A 23511-nucleotide genomic window follows, 5' to 3' on the forward strand; every position below is an offset into this window, starting at 1 on the left:
CCAAATCCCGATTTTGAGATAGGGACCCTCTGCTCTACAAAAAAAAAAAAAAAAAATTTCCACAACCCTAATATAACATAACATGTTACTTAATTCATATAAATATATTTATATAATAACAATAGCATAGCATTTATTTCATATTATACAAATAAATACACGTATGGATATTATACTAGATTAAAATTTAGGTGGCCATTCCCGTCCCGCGGTCCCCACAGTTGCCATCCATCCGTATTTGACGTTGCAGCTCTTTCCCAAAAAAAAAAAAAAAGAAGAAGAAAATGCTAATACGGGTCGTAAATTATTGAAGTTTGAATGGAAGACGACACATTAACTAAACCAAACAGGTCGAAGTACAACCTAGTGTGCCGGTAATTTGAGTTTGGTCGTTGGAGCAGTGAGTGGAGAGTAACAATTACCTCTTTCTCTGCCACCACTCCATCCTTGGTCCTCTCAATACAAAACTGGGTTCATTCTGATTCTGTTCAAACAAAAACAAAAACAAGAACAAGAACAAAAACATCCACCGATTATGAACACTACTACTCAATGGGATGTGGGGAGTCAGTTTAGTTTCTATAACTACATAATAGATTTGATTTGGTTCTAGAAGTAGAAGTAGAAATGGGGTATGCATCTGTGAGCTGCTTCACTACATCTCTCATTGAAGGCCTTTTGCTCGGCTCCTTCTCCGTGCATCTCAGTGCCACTAAAAGAACATTGGTAGCCTGCTCCATGACACTCGAATCTATAAATTCATCCAAAAGCCCTGGATCAACTGCATCCTTGATTTCTTCTGCTTCATTCCAAACTGACCGAACCCAGCTCACAAGGTCCTCTTCCCCTTCCCCGTCGTTGAATGAACAAGAAGGATCTAGCAGTGGCTTCTTCCTAGTTATCAACTCCAGCAGAACGACCCCATAGCTATACACGTCCGACTCCTTGCTCTTTGTTGTTGTGAATGCATTCTCTGTCAAAATTGTCAAAATACCACAACCACCAGTTAGTACCCTGTGCTAAAAAAAAACCAACACAATCTATAAAGAGTTTGGCAAATGGCAATGGCACAAACACATTACATTAATTACCTGGTGCTATATACCCGACAGTTCCAATAACTGCGCTGCATGACATGGAAGCAGCTTGTTGTTCATCGAGAAGCTTGGCAAGCCCGAAATCGGATATATGAGGATCCCATTCAGAATCCAACAGTATGTTCATAGGCTTAATGTCTCTGTGCACTATCGCGGGATCGCAGTCAAAATGAAGATATGATAGTCCTTGAGCGGTGCCGAGCGCTATCTTATAACGAATGCTCCACTCCAATTGAAGAGGTGGATTCCGCTCGTGAAGAACGTCGTGCAGGCTTCCATTCTTCATGTAGTTGTACAAAATCAAGCCATAGTCCTTTCTAAACCAGAATTCTTCCAACTTGACAAGGTTCCGGTGCCTTACAGCTCCAATCGTCTGAATTTCTCTGATCATACTTTTGCTTCCACCCCTACTTCCCGCCGACGCAACCTTCTTTACGGCATACACTCTACCTGAGCTCAATGAAGCCTTATACACCGTTCCATGCGCGCCCCTCCCAATCACGTACTTACCACTCAGGTTCTCCGTGGCTCCCATTATTTCATTGAGCAGCGAAGAAGCACCTCCTTCAGCAGCAATTGCATTTTGCAGTTTAGGTCCTTTCCTCCGCAGGAACATGTAAGCAAGCCCACCGAGTAGTGAGATGCAAAGTAATGATGACCCCAGCGCTATCATTACCGTTCCTACTTTGCTGCGGCCTCTTTTATTCTCCGATTGAACAGTGCAAGGTCTCAAGAAACTCTTCTCCGTACAACTCGAGCTGCCACCTGAAAGACAATTGACGCAAAGACCCAAGTTTCCTTCAAATGAAGAAGGAGACGAGTTGAGGAGCTTGAGTAATGTTGCAGGTACTGGACCAGCAAAATGATTGTGGGAGACGTTTATGAACACCAATGAGTGGATGTTATCAAGGACCCCTAAGCTTCCCGATAGATTGTTGGAAGATATATCCAGATCTTCCAGCATGTCTAATCTCCCGAGCTCAGGAGGAACTTGACCCATTAATCTGTTACTGCTCAAATTCAACGACCTCATATTTTCACCAGCCTGCGGTGATCCAACTGATGCCGGAATGCTTCCGCCAAATGAATTTCCTCCAAGATGCAGTGTTGAGAGCCTTTCGAATTCAAACAGAAAAACTGGGATATCACCCGCAAATCTATTCTCACTCAGACCCAAGGTTGATAACTCTGTCAGGCTCCTAAAACTGGCTGGAATCGAGCCATTTAACAAGTTATTACTGACTTCAAGTTCCGAGAGCTTTTCACAGGTGGACAGTTGAAATGGCAATTCACCTTCCAAACTGTTGTGAGATAGATCTATGGCCTGAAGCTCCACAAGTCTTCCTAGCTCGGGATGTATAGGCCCAGAGAGTTTATTCATGGATAGGTCAATAGAGGTAACTTTTGTAAGATTCGCCAAGCTTATAGGTATTTCCCCACTCAAGTTATTGCTGCTGAGGTTTATGTACACAAGGTTGGGATTCTCTACAAAGTCAGGAATGATGCCAGTGAGATGATTCTGTTTGAGAATCAGTCTCGTTAAATTAGAACAGCTTCCGACACCAGGCGGAATGCTGCCTCGAAAATCATTTTGGCCCAAGTTCAGCTTCCTCAACTGATTTCCAAAGCAAATATTCGGAGGAATAGGCCCCGTGAATCGGTTACTAGTTAAATCTATTTGCACTAAGGTGCTGTTAATTCCCAGTCCTTGAGGTATAACTCCAGTAAACTGGTTTTCGAACAGAGACAGGTTCCTTAACTGCTTTAGTTCGGTGATTTCGATGGGTATCTCCCCAGAAAGATTGTTTTGATAAACTAGAAGATTCTGAAGGCTTTGAATCTTCCATATACCAAGAGGGATTTCGCCAGTCAAATGGTTGGTAAAGAGAAACAGGCTCTGCAGCTGGCTGAGCTTTTCTAGCTCAACTGGAATTTGGCCTACTAGTTGGTTTTCCTCTATCCGCAGATCAACCAAGGACGCGCACCGTCCCAGCTCCGGTGGAATTTCTCCTGACAGCCTGTTGTCCGAGAGATAAAGATTCATCAGGTTTCCTAGTTGGGCAAAAGAGGGAGGAATTGGGCCGGTTAAGGCACAACTGACAGCAGCAAATTGTGTTAGGCTGCTGCAATTTCCCAAAGCTGGTGGAATGCTTCCCGTGAAGTTGTTGAAAGAGAAAACAAATGTGTCCATCTCTTTGCAGTTCCCGGAAACGAAAGGAACGTCGCCGTCGAGCATGTTGCTGCTTACATCGAAATAAACCAGGTGCTCAAGACTGTCGAGAGCGTCCGGTAATGATCCAACCAACTGGTTGTCACCCAAATAGAGTTCTTGCAAGGAAGTGCAGTTTGCTATGGAGGGCGGAATGGTCCCTGACAAGTGATTTCCGTAGAGCCACAGAGACACAAGCTCGCTGGCGTTTCCAACATTGGATGGGATGGTGCCGGTCAGTCGATTGGTGCTGAGGTAAACGGTGTGAAGGGCTGGGATGGAAAACAAGGAGCGGGGTAGGGTACCAGTCAGAGAATTGTCGTACAGGCTTAAGTAGGAAAGACGGTACAAGTTGCCAAGGGCGAGAGGTAGTCGTCCAGTGAAGTTGTTGGAAGAGAGATCCAAGTGCTGGAGACGAGTGGAGTTTCCTAGTTGGGAAGGAATTGAACCAGAAAAGGCGTTGAAGCGCAAGTCAAGTACGGTCAAGTGATATAAACGAGAAATTTCAGGTCCCAATTGGCCAGAAATGCCATAGCCGGAAAGATTCAAAGAAACCACGAAGAATTGATGACTGGGGTGGCATTGGACTCCAACCCAAGAAGAGCAAGGGGTGGAATGGGAAGCATTCCAGGTAGATTTGATGGAAGGAGGGGTAAGCGTCCAATGCCTAAGAAGTGACAAGAGAGCGGTTCCATCTGAATTGAGAGCAGATACGGCATATACAGATGCGGACAGGCACAAGAAACGCAGCAAACGAATCACAGCAAATATTGCCATCCTTTTTTTTTTTTTTTTCTGTCTTCGCTTCCCTTTTTATCCCAAAAAACGAAAAGGAAGGCAGAAAAGCTACGGGAAGAGACGACAGAAACGGTAGGGAATTATCGAGAATTAAATAGTTACCCTGAAAAGACAAGAAGAAGGAAGAGGAGGAAGAATGATTGCAAAGATGAATGCGGCAGGAAGCTTACTAGAATACATGACCCCAAGTGGAAAGAGGAAGAAGAGTGATGAGGAGGAGGGTGGACTGGTGGGAAGAAAGCATTTGAGTTTTGAGTAGCAGCAAGCAAGCAAGCAGATGAGGTGGAAGAAAAGGGGGGCGGTGGACGGTCATGAATATTACGAGGCTTCGGCCCCAGCAGCAGTGGCAGTAGAGAGCATTGAGAGCTGAATGAGAGGAAGGAGGTTGGTTTGTTTATTTTTATAGGAGTTAACGGACAGACTGACTGCTAGTAGTGGTAGTGCCACTACTCTACTATTTATTTTATTGATATTTTTGATGGATGATATTTATGTATATATTTATTAACAAAAAAAAAATGAAGATGAAGAAGAAAACATATTATTATTCCTTTTTTAATTCCTACTACTAGTGGTAGTGGACAGAGACCATTCCTTCCATAGCATATAGTGTTTCTGTTTGTGTTGTTGGTTAGGAGGAACTTTTTTTTATTAGTAGTATATTAGGAATTTAGGATAGAATAATATAATATATTATTTTATTAGTGTATCAAAGACAGCAACTACTAAACGACTCACTCAAAACGGGAAGACAGACAACACAGCCCCTATGCTAATGCTGCTCCCTAAACCCAACTTCATAACAATAATGTGGACCGGCGTTCATTTCCATATTTATTTTGTTTTGCAACGTTGTATGAATTTTTCAAAGCAATTCCTCCTTAGTGGAAGTTGTTGGTAAGCGCATCAACAAGAAGAGGTGATCCAACTATTTTATGCTCAATTCCTGGAAAATGGGGGGGGGGGGGGGGGGATCAATTTCTGACGTAACCTTTGGATGCCAAAGTCCAAACTAGAAAATTGAGTTTGGGCTGCTCTGCTCTGCTGAAAATGACTCGTCAATCACTCACACTAATAAAGCGGAGAAGAGGGGAAGCAGCACAGCACCTCTTCTTACTCGGTTTCATACACCAACCAAAGTGAGTCGTGAAGTGAAGGAAGGGGGATTCTGTTGACGTACGCGGTCGCGGACTGATTTCTTTCCTTTTCTTTTCTCTCTCTCTTTTTCCCCAGGAGCAAAAGCTTTCAAACAAAACGAAGCAGCAATCAGTCAGTCATAAAGAAGATGTGGTAAACGGAGTTTCACATTTATTTACAATAGTGGCGGTTGTGGGTTAAAAAGTTCTAACCCACTAAGGCTCCCGCTGACACTCTTCCTCAATTAACTCGCATTTTCCACCTCATCTCGCGCGGTGGAAGTAGGCACATACATCACAGCCACAGGATTAGGGCTGCAAACAAGCCAAGCCGAATCGAGTTTTGAGCTAATCGAACCGAATCTCGACTGAATTTTACCAAGTTCAAAGTCGAGCCGAGCTTGAAAAAAATAAAAAATAATTATTTTTTTCTTAATAAATAATAAAATATTAAAGATATATACGTAATTTTACTATAAAAATAAAAAATAAAAATATATATAATATACGTAATTTTATTATTAAATAAAAAAAAAATATATATATATATATATATATACTCAAACTCGCGAGCTAACGAGCTTAATATTCTGAGCTCGAGTTTGACTCAAACCGGCTCGATTCGTTTGCAACCCTACACAGAATCCATCATTTCACACACACCACCAACACCACCCCCCCCCCCCCCCCCCCCCCAAAAACCCCCAAATACTTATTAACTTTAGGAATAACTCAAAAAGATTTAGTAGTCAGTGATTATGTCTGAAGTCTTAGGAGATGATCTTTCACTCCTGCGCCTGCAGAAAAGCATTTATTATTTTACCAAACTTATTAGAGAATTGCTTCAGACAACCCAAATTGTACCGTTTCAGAAACCATTCGAGTAAAATATATTATTGATTCTCAATACTATAAACTTTTCCCCAACTTGACTATAAAATCAAGATCAAAATGAGAACATCTAGTTAGCTAATGTGAAATCTAGATTAGGCAGTTCAAACCAACCGACGAAGAAGGGCCACAGTCGATCAGGAACCAAAAAGGTCATCTGACGTCGTTTGGTTTTAGGGTATCTTCAACGTTTAGACCCACGACAGAGAGAGGTAGGGGAGGAAGAAATCCTTCCGAGCCTCCTTGCATGCTAACATCAGGGCACACGGATAACTCAGACTACACAAAGCGCAGCGCCGCACTTTGCCCAAACTTTTTGAGTCGAGACATGAGATCAATTACAAGAGACGTTGATCTACAAAACCTGAAATTTTACAATCACAGGGCTAAAACAAAAGAAAATAAGCGGGGCAACGAACAGAAACGTCCAACATTTATTGCTAGGGTAGATATATACTTCAAATCTTTCTTGTTTCAACATTCTCCCTCCCTTCCTCCCTCCCTCCCTCTCTCACTTCACTGCGCTAGACTTCAAACAAGTTGCAGGCAGAGAGCTGGGAAGGCCTCCTAAGCTCAGAGCCAACTTCCAGCCACGTAAAACAACAACTCAACCAGATGCCAACCTCAAACGTCTAGAATCAGACTGTCCTACTGGAGTTCTGGTATCCAGCAACTAGAGCAGATCACCAAAATGAACAGCAGCTCCAGCAACAATTGACCCTGCATAACAACAATAGAATGGACAACATTCCAGATTCTTGGATTTGCTCATCATGCAAAGCCTGGACGCCAAGAGCGTCATAGAGCTAATGAACTTATCTTAAGCTTAAGCTTTCATCGAAAGATGCTAGTGACAGCAACGTGATCTGAGTATAATTATCATGACTTATGATATGGGTTTCTAAAATTTCCATGTCATGATGATTGTGCCTGGGGATGAGCCTCAGTTCATTGTGACATAGCATGGCATGTGGTATCCATGGGATCTATAATACATATTGATGACATGGAGAAAATTGGTTTGCAAGGCAACATGTGTAAAAGAAAAGCATTCCTGACATTGTAAAGAGTTGAGGAGTGAAAACCATAAGATTCAACAGCTACAATCCCATGCACCCTTGACATAATATATAGAAACAAAAGTCCTAATCAAGCTAAGAATCATTCTAAGATAGCATTGCCGGAATGCATATGTCCTGCATAAGCAAAATATAACATGGCCCAACAATATGTTCATGAGACCATTTCGTGCATTCATTAACATGTAAGATGCTAATGCTGATGACTTGATGACAAAATGGATGCATGCAACAGCTGCACGATGCATCCTATCATATGTAGTGGTTTGTTTTGCTCAGAGCATAAAGAACAGAATACATCCCCTTCCAGCCAGTCAGCTACTGGTAGGTCATAGTTGGCACGGCTCCATTAGCACCGGGAGCAACTGCTGGATGGTTGGAATCCTTCCTTCTCCCAAATGGGTTCTTGGAATACGTTTCTAATATTAAGAGAAAAACAATGGCCAGGATAAAAGGAGACACAAAACTATGTAACTAGCTAGATTAAGAAAGCAAGAAAATGTTGATATAAATCTAGAGAGAGAATGAGGATGTCAGAGTGTGTACGGCCACACACAGTAGAGACACACATGCAAACTAAGTCCAGAAAAAGTCATATACAAAGGATATTGGATCCGCATGCCAACCGAACCAGAGCTAGGTATGACAGCACCCTGCAAATTATGATGCACATTGGTAGCACTATTGACATCCTGCAGAACAAAACCAAGAACTCAAATGACAATCTAAGAAAGGCAAACAGCTATAAGACCAAGGAATTGCATCAGAGAGCAATTGCATCCTCGGATACTCACTTCAAACTCAATGAAGCAGACTGTGTGTCTTTCCTGCCTCAATACCTTCATCTGCTTAAAACCAGGTTGTCTATGGTCATACAAAACAAAGCACAAGAAATGAATTAGTATCACTGAAGAAACATTTTCGCTTCTCTCAACATCTTAAGAAGAAATAAAAAATGAAAAAGATGCATACGCGCTGAAAAGACTCCTGAGCTCTTCCTCATTTATGTTCTCTCCAAGATTTCCAATGAACAGTGTGTTGCATGGCGGGTTGTCCTTAGTGTTCTACAAGACAGCAACAGAACTGCCTCACAAAGGGGAAGCAGAAGAAGATAAAGAACAGAAAGTACTCAAAAATTAATAGTACCGGGAACTGCGCCAGACTGGAACCAAAACTGAGAGCCGGAGAGGAACCGTAGGTAACGGATCCGATTCCGGTTCCAGTTCCAGTTCTCTAAAAATAGAACCAGAGCCATCTAAAAAATTTGAGGAAAAATAAAGCTTGGGCCAAGTCCATGCTGTCCAACTTGGAAATATTCTTAATTTCTCCAAAATCCTGTATCTAGTCTTCTATTTAAAATTGTTACTAACATTCAATAGTGTGAGGTGATGAATATACAGAAAGCAATTGCAATAACCCACCTTTCAATAAGCTTCCTCTTTTACCCTTTTTTTCTGGGGGAAGGACAGGCATATTCGCATTCATGGGCACCTTGCTGTACTTTTCATGAAGTTTCTATCATTTTTTCTATTCCTTATTCAATAATAATAATAAAATCAAAATCCTACTTTCTTCTATATTTATTTTCTTCACATCTGCTTTATTTTAAATATATTGTCACATTATTCTCGCAACAGGAACAGGAACCGGAACCAAAACCAGGACCGTAACGGGAACCAGAACTGGAAGTTTCAGAACCCATTACTGGGAACTGTCATATAAGGTGCGGTTTTGGTTCCACCATTCCAAGGAACCGAAACCAGTAGTTCTAGAACTGTAACCGCAGTTCTAAAACCATGGCCATGTCTACTCATGACGACTTCCCCCCATATAAAAGATAAGTGAATCATTACTATTTTTTGACCTAAAAGCAAAAGAAAGCACTAAATTCCCCTACATCAAAATTTCCAGTAATGTCCTCTCTTCATATGCCCAAAGATTTATGCAAACCCAAAAAAAGACAAAAGACAAAGTTAACCATTAAAAAGAGACAGACTTAGGATTGGAGCCAAAATTTAGTAGATAATGTAGTCTGATTGAGCTTTATACATTCAGCTTTCTGAATAATGACATTTTATACATTAATCAAAGATTCTGGAACTCGTCATGCTTTGCCGTGCTGGCCAAGGAGACTTTCTAACTACACATATTATGGTTTTGAACCCTTACAGGCGGGCATTTTGACTTTGCTTCCCTGACATATATCCAATAGCATGAAAGCAGATGGAACATAAACAAAACAACGATACAAACTATCAGGGTGCAAAATTCAAGCCATATTATCTGTCTAGAACACAGCAAAATTGCTAAACTAAGAGACATGTATCAAAACAGAATATAGATGTAGGTCACCTGAACAGGTACATAACTGCTTGGAGCCGAAACAGGGGCAGGAGCAGGCATTGGTACTGGAGCAACAGGATAACCAGCATATGGATCATATGGTGGGGGGGCTGGAGCCATATACCTAAGCCATACAACATAATCTCAGCAAACCAAAATTTGATATCTACAGGCAACTTTGGACAATCATCAAACATATATTCGACCAAATAATGCACATGAAGTCATGCTTCCATGCAACAGAATAACTGTGCAAGGGAAAAACAGGCAGCGAGAAAAGCAGTTTACCCATGGGGCCCCCAAACAGGTGCTGGAGGAGGATGAAAAAGAGATGGACTTGAATAACCTGTGTGCGTATAATCACCACCAGTTCGCAATCGTTTACTCTGATCATATGCATTTGAGTCCGCAACTATCCCTGCAGAACAAACAGAAAATACATATCCAAATGGCGAGAAAAATTGCACTTTCAGAACCGTAATACTGATGTCTGAAGTTAGATGGAAAATACTCACCCCTCTTTACAAAAAGATTCTTCTTGGCCATCTCAGTGTGCAATATCGAATTTGATTCGGCATCAAAAACCAAATCCTGTAGCCCATATACATCATTTGCCCAAGAAAACAAAAAGGAGAACAGTTTAAAAAAAAAAAAAAAGAAGAAAAAGAAAAAGAAGGATCAACTAGTAGAATAGGGATAACAGAAGAAATTGGAGGTGCAATTACCCGAAGGGCATCCTTGGCAGCAATAGCTTGCTGAGGAGTGGCAAAGAGGGCAAATCCCATGGGATGTTCGCCTTTGAAGTTGACCTGAGACGCCTCGTATCCCGGCAACCATCTCAGTAGGTTCTGCAGCTCTCTCTCCTTGACGTCCTCAGGCAGCCCAGATATGAAAATTGTCCGAACCTTAGGGGAGAAGCAAAAAGTTTCAAGTTTCACCCCCTTTTTTTAAATCACTTTCACCGCTACTGTAATAATTCGTCGATGGAAATCTTACCTCATCGATGGGAAGGCGGTTATGATTATCCATGGGGATAGGAGCAGGGTGAGGATGCGGTGGGGGTGGAGGAGGAGGAGCAGCGACTGGAGGCGGAGGAGGAGCTGCGGCCGGAGGCCATTGCTGGTGGTAGGGGTGAATTCCGGCACCAGCCATAAGAAATTGAGAAGCAATTGTGATTCTCCGCTATTAGGTCGATCGGAAATAAACCCTAGCGGTCCCAAGTAAAGGTAAGACAACGACAACGACGGCTAGTGCTGGACCACCACCAAAACCACCAACGCAACGCAACGCAACTCTCCGATGGATTTGAATTTTGTACTGCTACTTGCTCGAGATTTCTTCCTCTCTTCTTCTTTTTTCCTTTCTCGGTTTGCTAATTTACCCTTTCCCCAACACCCCAACCAAACTACTTTTTGGTTGAATTACTGTGGAGAGCCGGAGACCCGGTTCCTTTTTGAAGTTTCGACTAGACCCCTCACAATTTGTCTGTTTTAACTTCTGCGCCTATGGTTTGTTTGGATTGCTTCATATTTCCCCAATTTTATTTGCTTACATCATCTTTACAATTTCCAATACACCTTTTTATCTTCCCAATATCTTTTTATCTCACATACATCACATCACAAAAAATGCTACAGTAAAAATATCCCAAATAATCCCAAATAACTTACAATCCAAACAGATAAGTTCCTTTTGGAATTTTCTCCCTACTTTAAATGATTTTTTCGATAAGTTTACTGTTTAAGGGTCAAACTTAGCTCTTATTGTATTTAAATTTTATCAGAACATCTACTCTCTCTACTCAACTCTGAGATGTTTGTAAATAAAATTTTACTATCAACATATTGTTTGATGAAAATATAAAATCATTGTAAATCATGATTAGGAATTCTGTAATTGCTAGCGGCAGTTGTGGACTTGAATTTATGTAACAAATATATGCACGAGCATATTAAATTTATGTGGCTCCAAATTATTTACCTGAATTACAAATATAATTTTCAACGCACTTTTTTATCTCACATATATCACATCACAAAAAAGTGTTACAATAATCATTCCAAATAATATCGTATCCAAACACACTCAAAAATCGGAGAACCGATCTAGAAAACACAATTCAATGTGCATGCACCACAATTAATTAAGTGAGGCCAAATACACCAAACAGATGGTAATAGGCTATCATTTTATTTTGGCGGGGGAATTAGAATTATTTAGATAACAGATTTGATGAAAATCGTAGGGGGCCTATGTATGATCAAGCAAGTGTGGTGGCGTTGGCAGAAGTGTCGTCCAAGGAAACAACAACGGCTTACAGAAAACCTTTGAAAAAGGCCCAGGAGCCCAATAGAGTAAGTGTACAAAACACAGCCCAAACCTGAGTCTATTGATCGGCATCTTTAGTTTAGGAAGTGAAGAAAGCGGGGGAGCCGTCTGTAGTTAGGGTTTTCGGGGCGCAGAGAGCAAAAGCTGGTTGGTTGAAAGGCGACTGAGCGGGAAGCAGCAGCAGCAGCAGCCATGGCTAGCACCAAAGTTCAGAGGATTATGACCCAACCTATCGTACGTCGTCACTGACTCCAAACTCACTTTCGTTTCTTCTTTCTTTCCTTTTTTTTGTTTTGGCCTGAACAGTTGATTTTTTTTTGGGGTCCAATTGGGTGCGGATGCAGAACCTGATATTCAGGTTTCTTCAAAGCGTAAGTTATCTTCTTCCTTTTTCTTCTTTCTGTTTGTAATTAAACGCATATTTTGTTGGTCGATTGTTCATATTCAGCCTGCAAAAAACAAGTTCATGTTGGGGATTACTTGTTAGTAGTGTAACGTCCATTCTTTCGACTTTGGCAGAAAGCTCGAATTCAGATTTGGCTCTTTGAGCAGAAGGATTTGAGGATTGAAGGCCGCATCATTGTAAGCCTTCTTTTTCCTTTTTTTTTATTAAAATTATTTAGTAATCTTGCTTCAGGTTATTGATCCAATTTCACCTACGTTTGGGGTTTTGTTGCGGCATTATCTTGTCTCTACTCCTTTGTTCCACAAGATATTACAGTCGAAGGGAATGCTGATTTAGTGTCTTACAGCTCTTGTTCTTTATTTTGACAGGGTTTTGATGAGTACATGAATTTGGTCCTGGAAGATGCTGAGGAAGTCAACATAAAGAAGAAGACCACGAAGCAATTGGGTCAGTAACTGAAATGTGCATTTTTTTCCATCCTTTACCTGATTTTTCATGCTTCTTTCTTTGAATCACTTCTCTGGTGTTTATATTGCCTTTGTTTAGGGAGGATACTTCTGAAGGGGGACAATATCACATTGATGATGAACACGTATGGCTAAGCTCTCTCTCTCTCTCTCTCTCTCTCTCTCGTGAAGCCCATGTATAGAATAAGCTATCCTGAAACACACAAGACCATTGCATTTCTTGAATTTTGCTGATTTTATATTGCATTTCGTTTTTTGCAGGGGTAAATGATGTTCCTGGCTTTGATGCCTAGATGTTCGTGAATGTTTCAGTTACTACCAGCGCACTTGGATGGTTTATTTTCAGTGATGATGTATTATTCTAGATACTCAATAGCTTTTCTCTTATTCATAGCTTTATGTCTCAGCTATTAACTTTTAGTATGAGCTGGTAAGCCAAATTGTATCTTCCAGAATTGTTGTATGAATTGGGCAATGGCTTCAAATTCAATTGCCTATTATGTTTTCTCCTTCGTCATTAGCCAATTAGGGATAATCTTTAGGCTCATTATTATTTTCGTTTAAGTGTTGTATTTCCTCTTTTGGGATGCTGGGTAATTTCCTCAAAAGATAATTGTTGATGTTGAAAGAAAGATTGAGGTTCTCTTATAAAAAATTTTAACATGTTTGTGTTTTGAGTAGTAGTTCTCTAAGGATGACAATGGATTTGGAGTTTAAGAAGAGATGGTAGTGCCTTTTCACTTGATCATCCGATTGTGTCTTTTAGGATGTTTTAAGTTTTCTTGACGTTCATTTCATCCGCAGCAACTTGGTAAATGCCAGTCCTTTTTGTAAGCGCAGTGTGGACAAGAAATGACATTTGGAGTTTTGAACAAAGGGCTTACGAAACGTCTTAGAAAGTGGTGTTAGAACTTGGAAGGAAGCAAAGGTCCTTTTTTTTTTTGGCTCTTCTTGTCCTTTCGCAGAGAGAGAGAGAGAGAGAGGAGGGGTGTGATGGTGACGGTAACGGAGGTGGAGGCGGAGGCCAAGGGGGGGCGCGGAGTTATTTGGGGGTATCCTACCTATCGTGGTTGACTATGACTATGTCTTTGGAACATATGATCCTAACTGAAGGATTTAAATGAAGCTTGACAGAACCTCAAAGTTGGTAACTCACCTGCAATAGTTGTTGAATCGAATTGTTTAACTGATAAGACATAGCGCAAGTTAGATCACAGATTGGGAAAGGCTAAATGGAGAACAGTAGTGTGTCAGATCTAAATATTTTCTTGAATGAACATTTCGTTCACATATCATGAAATGAAGATTGAATACGAAGCAGAATGCATGAAATTTTATGAAAGGGCGGCCCGCGCCCACAGAAAAAACACAAAATACAAGCCAATATACAGCAGTAGACCGCAATTGATGTTCCACAATGAAAACAAAGCAACAACAATCACTTCCTGACATTTTGCTACAGATAATTATATCCCTATGAACAGTTACAACAGGGTTTCCGTGAAAACTCACCTTCTGGAAGTAGATGGAGCGCAACACATGGTTTTAGTAGCAGTCACCTTTTGTTCTCAAAATAATCCTCAGAAAGACACCAAAACATGCGCTCTACAGTTCAAGGAACACGAACTCTTCAACTGCAGGCACTTCCCCCACCTTCTTAAGGGTATCCTTGTCAGGTTCTTCATCTACTCCGATGGCCATGATTGCCTTTATCCTCTTAGCCGTCCTTCCTACGCTCATAAAGCTGACATTGACATTGCTCTCTCCAAGAATATTCCCAACTCTCCCAATCATTCCGGGTTGATCAACTTGGCGGCACAGTATCAGATTCCCTTCCAAACTAACATCCACACTAAATGATCCCACACCTGTTAAATGAGGGATTCCATACTTCACCTTGCCGTCGATGCTAATATTTCCTGTCTCTGACAATGCGCTTGCAAATTTAGATTGAACATTGCTAATTTGAACTTGGATTGAGTCGACAGGGTACTCAGGGGAGGAGTCAACAAAGACTCGTTCCTCGCTAATCCGAAGGCCCTTCTGTTTTGCTGTGAAATCAGCATTTACCAGGTTTACAAATGAGATCGATATTGGCTCTATAATGCCTTTCACTATCATGGCCCTCAGAAGCCTGGTATCCAAGTTGTCCGGGTCCCGAGCTGATCTATAGACGACCTTCACAGATTGGATGCCACTCCCACCAGCCACTAACTGCACAGCTAGTCTTCCTAACTTCTCAGCTAAGACAACATAGGGAGCCAACTCTGACATCACCTGAGTACAGCAGCCAACCGGAAGACAATGAAGGAGGGTCATAGAAACATCAATGTCTTCTAGTGATTACCTCAGCCAAATGGAAGACAACAAATAAGGGTCATAGAAACATCAATGCCTTTAAGTGATTACCTCAGCAGGAACCATAGGAGCATTTACCGCAGTTGCCGCAAGTTCCCCTTTCAATGCACCAACAACGGCCTCAGCTATTTCAACTGCAACGCCTTCCTGAATGTGTTTAAAAGGATGATAAAGTAAGAAATGACAGTCAATTTACAGTTGAAAATAATCCCAAAAGAACAGAAATCTATACTTGTGCTTCCTTTGTGCTTGCTCCAAGATGTGGTGTAACAATGACATTCTCATGTTGCACCAATTTACTATCTTTTGGCGGTGGCTCCTCTGTGAACACATCAAGTGCTGCCTGTTGCATGCCAGGATAAAAACACGGCTGAGTGGTAGAACGAAGCACCGGAGTTTGGATTAAAGTCATACAAAATAATATCGCAAGCAAAGGAAAACACACTCTTAAGAGAACTTTTTGTAACTGACAAAGGTACAAACTGAAGGCTAACCCAACTTTGACTGTCACATCTGAAAGGTTGATATATGGAAAATCTAACCTGTAAAACCAAAAGAAATAAGAGTTAAACCGTGATGAGCATACCTGTGCAACTGTACCGCTGTCAAGGGCCCTAACTAATGCGTCTTCATCAATGACACCGCCCCTTGCAACATTTATAATGCGTGCTCCTTTCTTCATCTTTGAGAATGTTTCGTCATTAAATATTTTGGAAGTAGCAGGAGTAAGAGGCATGTGAAATGAAATGAAGTCCGCAGTAGAAATTGCCTCATCGAAAGAGACTAAATCCACACCAATGGCACGGGCTCTATCTGCCGGGGCATAGGGGTCATGTGCAATAACATTCATACCAAGGCCTTTTGCACGCCTTGCAACTTCAGAACCAACCTTTCCAAATCCCATAACAGCCAGTGTTTTCCCAACCAGTGAAACACCAACGTACTTGTTACGTTGCCATTTTCCTGGAAAAATCATGGTTTTTGCACGTTCAAGTAAAATCTAACTACAATAAAATGCTGTATTGGAAAATCACATTGCTCTGCAAACTTGTTCAATTCCAATTTGAAGCTCTAAACTACATATGTCCAAGCGTAACCGTCAATATGAACCTTATAGTAGAAGACCAAATTTGAATTCCGAGCAAATATGACATTGTATTGGCAGCAAAATTTACTAAAGGCACGACGTTGTTCTATAACAGTTGGTGAATCTGCTTATGCTACCTAAAAGCAAATCCTCCAGTTCCCCTTAAAAGAACAGCTGATATCTGACAACCACAATATCGGGGTAAACCAAGTAATTTGCACAAATTGTACTTATTTCATATATCACCAAGTATTTATTTCATACTCTTGGAAGGCTGTCGCAGATTTGGGGTAATTCGTAGTCAGAATAACTGAGCATAAGCCCAAACTTCTGTACAGAAGTCAGTTCCGACTATCAACAGCATGGAGACCAAAAACTTAAAAACTTCGAAGGGCAGAAAAAAAAAAGAAGCAACACGGAGAAGTAGGAAGGTTTGACGAGTGAAACATCATAAACTTCTGATGTTGCAGGATCAAAAACTGAGCCTACTAGTAACAGCCGTGGAAAGTAAGGAGAGTATCAAGTGTACAAGAAACCCACAGCTGCTAATATATTTACACCAGTCCAACCTGTCAGTACGTAGTACGTAGCTGCCGAGTAAGCCAAAACTTGAGCACAACGCATGGAAAAAAAAATTATTATTACCATACAAAAAGAAGAAGACGGATAGAAACATCCGATCCCATCCAACAACTATTTTAGCCGCGTTTTTAAAAACTGATCTGATCCAAGAAAATATTTTTTTAAAAAAAAAAAAAGAAGAAGAAGAAAGAATGAATGATACGTAATAATAGTACTCCACAAGAGTCGAGTAATTTTGCACATGAAACTGAAAATTTTGGTTTACCAGCTTTCATGGAGGCATCAGCCTGAGGAACATTGCGAGCCATGGAAGCAAGGAGGGCGATGGCATGCTCGGCGGCAGCAATGGTGTTGGCGGTGGGGGCATTGACGACCAAGCAGCCGAATTCGGTGGCAGCCTGCAGATCGACATTGTCAATTCCAACACCGGCACGGCCGACGACCTTCAAACGGCCCTGAGCAGCCTGGAAGACCTGTCGGGTGACTTTGGTGCCACTGCGGACGATGAGGGCGTCGCAGAGGGAGATCTTGGCGCAGAGGTCGTCGGGGGACAGATTGTAGGAGCAATCGACGTTGGCAAAGGTGCGGAGGAGCTGGAGGCCGGCTTCTCCGAGCTTCTCGGAGACAAGAATGGTGGGTTTGGGAGGGGTAAGGATTGAATCACGGAGAGGGGTGGGGTCGGAGAAGGAGATGGAGGCGGATTCAACGGCGGTTTTGAGAACGTTGAGAACAGGAGGAGAGGACCTATTTCTATTTGGGGCGTAGAGGAGTTTGAAGGAAGCAGAGTTGTTGGAGGGAGTAGGAAGGAAGGAAAGCTTATTAGTAGGAGTAGGAGAGGAAGGAGGTAAGTCCGAGGATTGCTGAGTTATGAGTTTCGTAGAAATGAATGCTGCAGCTGCTGCTGTTGCAGAGGAAGCCATCTTCGTTATGCGGAGCTGTCTTCTTTTTTTTTTTTTTTTTCCCTCGCCTCTCTTTCTCTCTCTTCAGTCTTTCCGGTGCTCTGCGTAGGCACTAGGCAAACAAAATGATGAGCTTTCTCGTATAAATATTTGCCCCACGCCCGCCATCACAAATGCCCCTCTCTCTCCTCCCCCCCCGGGGCCCGGGTTTATGTGTTTTAATTGTATGTAGACTGTAGAGCAGTGAGTGCTACTGGTGGTATGATTGCTGTGTTAGCATTTCTTTCTCTCTCTCTCTCTTTTTTTTTTTTTTTTTTTTTTTTTTTTTGGGTTTGGCTTTTGGGCTGGGATGGGGACGGAGGGTGGGTTGCCTCTTCTAATCTCTAAAAAAAAAAAAAAAAAAAAAAAAAGGGTTGTTGGAGACGATCAATCCAGTCGTACGTAGTATGCATGCATAGTCGAGAATTGAGTAGGTGTGGTGGATGTATAAATACTGGTGTGATTTTATAATAGAGAGAGAAAGAGCAGTGAGGGAATATGCAGGGGGGTTTGGTGGACGGGAATCGGGGACAAAATTTTACTATTGCAGCTTTCCACTTTAAACATTTGTTGAATTCCACCATCATTTGAGTCTGGGACAAAATTTAAAAAGAAAAAAAAAACACACACACACAACGAAAAGAAAGAACAGCGTGGATGAATTCGCAGCGAAAAGACGGCGATTTTGTAATTCCTACAATAAGTAAACGATGACACAAATCATCAATTCCTATAACTCTATAACAAGTAACAGATGACAATTGACTCTTCGCAACATTTCAAATGCCCTCATCCATTAATTTGGAACACCTCGTTGCACCTTGTTTGGACAGTTATTTTTCAAAGAAAATTTGTTACGTTTTTCGTGAACACATTTTTTAATCATTTTTTTGTCTCACATATATCAATTCGTTACGGCAATTTTTCTACAAAAAAAAAATCTAAAAAAATACAATCCAAACACAACAAATTAATTTATTAATTTTACTACTTCATTCCAATTATAATTCCTACAGCTCTCTATTATAATAGCTAACAAGTTATTTTGATACCCTCGTCTTAATCAAAAACTTTACTATTCCTTTGTTCAATAAGGCTCCCTATTCCATCATGTGTGTTTGTGCCTTGTATGGATGTTTGTCCCTATTACATTATTGATGCAACATGGGCAGTCGGGCGATCCTCTTTCGCTGGTGCCTATGAAGGTAAGGTTTGTCGGTGTTATATAATACTAATCGTTAACGACTGACTGGATTCAATTTCAAGGGAGGCAAAGGTGTGTGTGTGTATAATTTTCTTGATTAAGTGGGGGCAAAACCTACCACAATTATGCTTCTTGTTTTCTGCTGCCAGTATTTTGTCGTTGGAACCTGGCTGTCCCCACTAGTGTTTGTTGGCTGTGGATCGGTCACCAAGGATTTTCTCCACAAGCACGCAAGGGGAGGGAGACTTGAAGTCGTCGTCGTCGTCGTCATTGTCATTTTACCGCGCACGTTTGTATCGTTATCGAAGTGACAGAGCGCTTGAAGTCGTTGTCTCGTCTTCCAGACTAACACGCTATCGTCGAACTTCTTCGGCATTGATGGAACTGCCAGATTCCACATTTCCACTCACAAAGTGTACGAGTAGAAGGATCGCCACCCCTTTCCTGAGGATGCAATTGTTGTTCCCCGCAAATTATTTTCGATACGTACAACTGCTAAAAAAACAAAAAAAAAAAAAATCTTTTTGTGGAACTAATGAATGTAGTAGATTCATTATTTACAACAAAAACTAGTGGTAGTAAATTAATAAATAATACAAAACAATATAAAAAATCAAACAATTTATGTGTAAACGGTTATGTTTAAATAATAAACATGTATTTTATTGGTTGTGTGAGGTTAGTAATTGAGTTGAAGTGAATTAATGGTGAAAAGTTATTTGAAGAGTAAAAAAGAAATTTTAAAAAGTGACATCGGATTGTTTACACCAACTCTTCTGCTCCCACTTTATATATTATATTATTAATGCTTAGTCACATCAAAAACGATATGTGTGCAATTCATAAATACTTTTTTTATGAAATAATTTTATATAAAATTTTAAGTACTAAAGCAAATGGTGGTATTTCAACCTTTTTCTCATCAAATGGTTGTTACTTTAGTAGTTACGATGTTTTTAGATGAGTTATGGTTAGAAATGATTATAGATAGATATAACAAAATTTATAATGAAATGCTTCAAAATTTTTAGATATTTATTGACTAAGCTTTGCCTAGAAGTTATTAACTAAAACACATATTAGTTTGATAAGCTAGAATAACAGAGCATTGTGGGGGGTTTTGATCTAAGATATTTGAGGGTGAGGAAATTTTTTGGACAGCCTCTAAACTATTGCTTTTATATGATTTTGACCCATTAACTATAAATTGTCACAAATAGGCATTTGAATAATAATAATAATAATAAAAGCTTAGTTTAAGGATTTCTGTCAATTTTAGCCATTAGAGGTGATGGGATTAGGGGTAAAATTGACTACATAAAAAAATCAACCCACGAAAATTACCTAAAAAGTCTCGTTGACTGATTATTTCATCAAATTAGGGTTAGAAAAAGGTGGAAGATGAAAGACAAGGAAGAGCATTAAATTCCATATTATTAGTTAACTTAATATAGTTGGTTTTTTAACCAAATAGTGGGTTAATTTTTTTTTTTTTTTTGTTTGAAAGGTTTTGCCCCTAATTTCTATATTTAACGCTCAAAATTGACGGAAACCCTTGAACTAGGCATTTTTTGTTTAAGAGCTTATTTGTGACAAAATTATCATCCAACAATTTCAAGTTAGAAGAAACTTATTTCTTCTAAAAATTTTTTTAAAAAAAAAGTAGTAAGCAGTAGTGATGGAGTATCACTTTCCCAATTGAATGGAATGTCTTGTTATTTTCGGGGGGTTGCTCCGGCGGGCCGGAATAAATGAATTGAAAGTTGAAACACCAATAATACTCTCATCGGCCTATCACGTTCTGCCAAGCTTCTTTCATTCTTCAACTACTTTTGGACTCTTCATTCTTCAACGTTTTGGACTCTTCAATAATTGAACAGGTATTCCTCATATAGGACCACAAAAAATGACTTGAACAAATCAAAGTCAACCAACCATTCCCAAAAAAAATTATTGGGAGCGGGCGGCGCCTTGGCTGGTCGTCATCATCATCATTATCATAATCATAATGTAGGTCTTTGCAATTTGGTTAGTAGTACTAATAGCATCCATAATGATTTACACACATTCTTCCGGGTATAATCCATGTGTCACATCAGCATTTTACTATCTCCTCTTTTTATTACACTCACAGAGTATAATAGCATTGATCCACATGCCACATTAGTATTTCACTATCTCCTCTTTTATTTTAATAATGCACAACTCATAACCCATAAATAAATAAATTTATTATTTTAAAAACAGTTATTTTTAAAAATAAATTATTGACGTGACACCTCAAACGTGAAAATAGCATAATAATCCATTATTAATTAATAATACACTATCTACTGAATTTAACTCCACGACATAATATTAAAATTAAATAAAATACAAATAATAATATAACGAATAATACTTTTCATTATTATTTCCTCCGAATCGTTCCCAAATATGCTCGACCAAATCCGACCGAAGTTGATGATGTACTTCCCGATCACGTAGTTCTGCATTCCTTTGAAGATAATGGTGAAAATTTTTTACTAAACCTTGAGTCACAGGGATCGTTGGTTCTTCATCATCATCATGCCAGTTTCTTATTGCATTTCTCTCATCCCTTCTTTGATGCTTTTTGATCAGGTGGGCGAACTTCACGTGCTTCATTATCATCGATGCCAAAATTTTGAATCCGCATTGGATGAAGAAGTGTATGCCCCGCTTTCATCAGTCCTTATCTTTTGAAGAACGCTGCATAGGAGTTTCTACTTTCCACTTCAAATCATTTTTCAACAACACCCATATATGTTCATGTAAAAAATACTTGTTATTATTCTGATGAAATAGCTCACGTGCGTGTTGCTTGATCCGGTCGTCATTCCACCCGCTATGATGTTTGCCGACCAATCTGTTGTAATATTGGTTAAATTCATTAACCATCCGACTCAACCAATGTCACTGTGATTTCATTACTTTATATTTTCATGGTGGTTCAGATTTTCAATTCTCATTGAAGTAGTCGACGACTCGTTTCCAAAAACTCTCTTCATTTTGGGAGTTACTCACAATGCTGCAATTTGAAATTGTGAGTCAAGCACTTGCAAGCATTTGTCATCATCCACACTTCATGGAACGCGTTTACCGTCAGGTTCTTCTACCGCCTCATTTGTGAGATTTATATTTTCTACCTCACGTTGTGTTGAATAGGGCGGAAATTGAGAATCCGAAATTGACTTCGTTGGTGTTGCATTATCTTGTTGACCGGCGAAATCAAAATCCTTCCTTATCTCCGACGGAGTCGTTGAGCCTCCACAACCCGTACCAAGGTTATAATACTCCGGTGTATAGTGATTTCTCATAGAAGAATTAAAATAATTAGGTGACGGATACATGGGAATTTGATATGGAAAATGTGGTGGATTTTGAAAATTTGATGGATGATTGGAATTGGGTAAATTTGGAATTGAAAATGGATAATTTGGCAAATTTGGATAATTTTGAAAAATTTGGTGGTTTTGATTTTGTGAAGCAGATGAATTTTCTATATTTGGACTATTTAACATATTTCTAAAACTATTGAGATTCTCATCCATAATGATAAAATAATGAAATTTATAAAATTATGTAAAGAGATTGAAAATAATGAATAAGGGAGTAGGAGACATAATGGAGTAAAAGATTGTGAGGTGAAATAAAAAAAATACTTTGTGTATTTATAGGAAGTAAAATAAATTATCCGTTGCTAAAATATAGTCGTTGTAAAAAAAGGACGTTGTAAAATGATTGGCTCCAAAAATGACCGTTGTAAAATGTTTCAAAAAATGACCAAGTAAAATACTGTCTCATTTTGGCTATATTTGGGCGTTTGCTGATGTTGTTATGCGTTTACTGACGCGCATCATCAGTATTGTACGTGTAATTTCCATGACACGGCTCGATATAATGGGGGGCATTATACCCCCATTATACATTGCCTTGGATGCTCTAAGTATACATACCACCCAACCCGACCAGCCAGCACTGCACTGCACTAGCAGAGGAGTAACAGAAAGGGTGGCCCACTGCCAGACTATTCCATAATTCAAAGTTTCAAACCATTTGAACTTTCCAGCTCCCGGGGGGGGGGGGGGGGAAGGGCAACCACTTCTCTAGGATTGATTCGATCAGGTCCAGCAAATAGGAGAATGTTGAATGTAGAAGCACGGAATATGCTATTGTTTGTTTGGAATTGGTTGCTAAATTAGAAGAATTGGAACTTGGAACAGAGCCAGAACACAAAAAATTTCTGAGGCTAAAACTGCATTCTGAATCCATCATTAGCCGATTGACAAAGGAATCTCAACCACCACCAATTCTTATTCCCACCCTAATGGTTCAAGTTCCCAACCACTGAATGGTTTAAAAGGAAAACAAAAAAGATTTTTCTTTCTTGTAATTTATTCTATCTGTTTACAGGGTCGCCAACAAAGCTCAACCTTTTACATATCCTAAGATACAATTCACACAAGAGTTACAGCGGGCGTCGAAAGAAGAATCATCAACCTGAATATCAAAAGCTGAAAAACTTCAAAGAGCTGCGAAATTCAAACGTATGAGCTCTTTCAACTTC

At 40.0% G+C, this 23511-nt stretch overlaps 4 protein-coding genes across 4 annotated transcripts; 1 reads left to right on the top strand and 3 right to left on the bottom strand.

Moving 5' to 3' along the window:
* Positions 1 to 203: 203 nt before the first annotated feature.
* Positions 204 to 4480, bottom strand: LOC113767412 (receptor-like protein kinase). Its single transcript, XM_027311498.1, has 2 exons — positions 1092 to 4480; positions 204 to 973 (listed from the first exon to the last, which is right to left on the bottom strand). Exons 1-2 carry the CDS (start codon positions 4081 to 4083, stop codon positions 573 to 575), a joined length of 3393 nt encoding a protein of 1130 aa, XP_027167299.1. The 5' UTR covers positions 4084 to 4480; the 3' UTR covers positions 204 to 572.
* A 1931-nt stretch (positions 4481 to 6411) lies between these two features.
* Positions 6412 to 11011, bottom strand: LOC113767705 (U2 small nuclear ribonucleoprotein B''). The gene is made up of 9 exons (XM_027311883.1): positions 10550 to 11011; positions 10279 to 10458; positions 10069 to 10144; positions 9842 to 9971; positions 9563 to 9677; positions 8183 to 8274; positions 8005 to 8074; positions 7820 to 7902; positions 6412 to 7625 (listed from the first exon to the last, which is right to left on the bottom strand). Exons 1-9 carry the CDS (start codon positions 10703 to 10705, stop codon positions 7529 to 7531), a joined length of 999 nt encoding a protein of 332 aa, XP_027167684.1. The 5' UTR covers positions 10706 to 11011; the 3' UTR covers positions 6412 to 7528.
* Positions 11012 to 11939: 928 nt separating this feature from the next.
* On the top strand, positions 11940 to 13279 carry LOC113767884 (small nuclear ribonucleoprotein E-like). The gene is made up of 6 exons (XM_027312087.1): positions 11940 to 12115; positions 12226 to 12252; positions 12401 to 12463; positions 12656 to 12734; positions 12834 to 12879; positions 13016 to 13279. The coding sequence occupies exons 1-6, from the start codon at positions 12074 to 12076 to the stop codon at positions 13023 to 13025; spliced, it is 267 nt and encodes an 88-aa protein (XP_027167888.1). The 5' UTR covers positions 11940 to 12073; the 3' UTR covers positions 13026 to 13279.
* Positions 13280 to 14004: 725 nt separating this feature from the next.
* Positions 14005 to 17783, bottom strand: LOC113767774 (D-3-phosphoglycerate dehydrogenase 1, chloroplastic-like). Its single transcript, XM_027311961.1, has 5 exons — positions 17047 to 17783; positions 15699 to 16075; positions 15345 to 15455; positions 15164 to 15259; positions 14005 to 15031 (listed from the first exon to the last, which is right to left on the bottom strand). The coding sequence occupies exons 1-5, from the start codon at positions 17699 to 17701 to the stop codon at positions 14360 to 14362; spliced, it is 1911 nt and encodes a 636-aa protein (XP_027167762.1). The 5' UTR covers positions 17702 to 17783; the 3' UTR covers positions 14005 to 14359.
* Between the last annotated feature and the right edge of the window lie 5728 nt (positions 17784 to 23511).

The sequence above is a fragment of the Coffea eugenioides genome, chromosome 4 (genome assembly GCF_003713205.1).
Source record: "Coffea eugenioides isolate CCC68of chromosome 4, Ceug_1.0, whole genome shotgun sequence".
Lineage (NCBI taxonomy): Eukaryota > Viridiplantae > Streptophyta > Magnoliopsida > Gentianales > Rubiaceae > Coffea > Coffea eugenioides.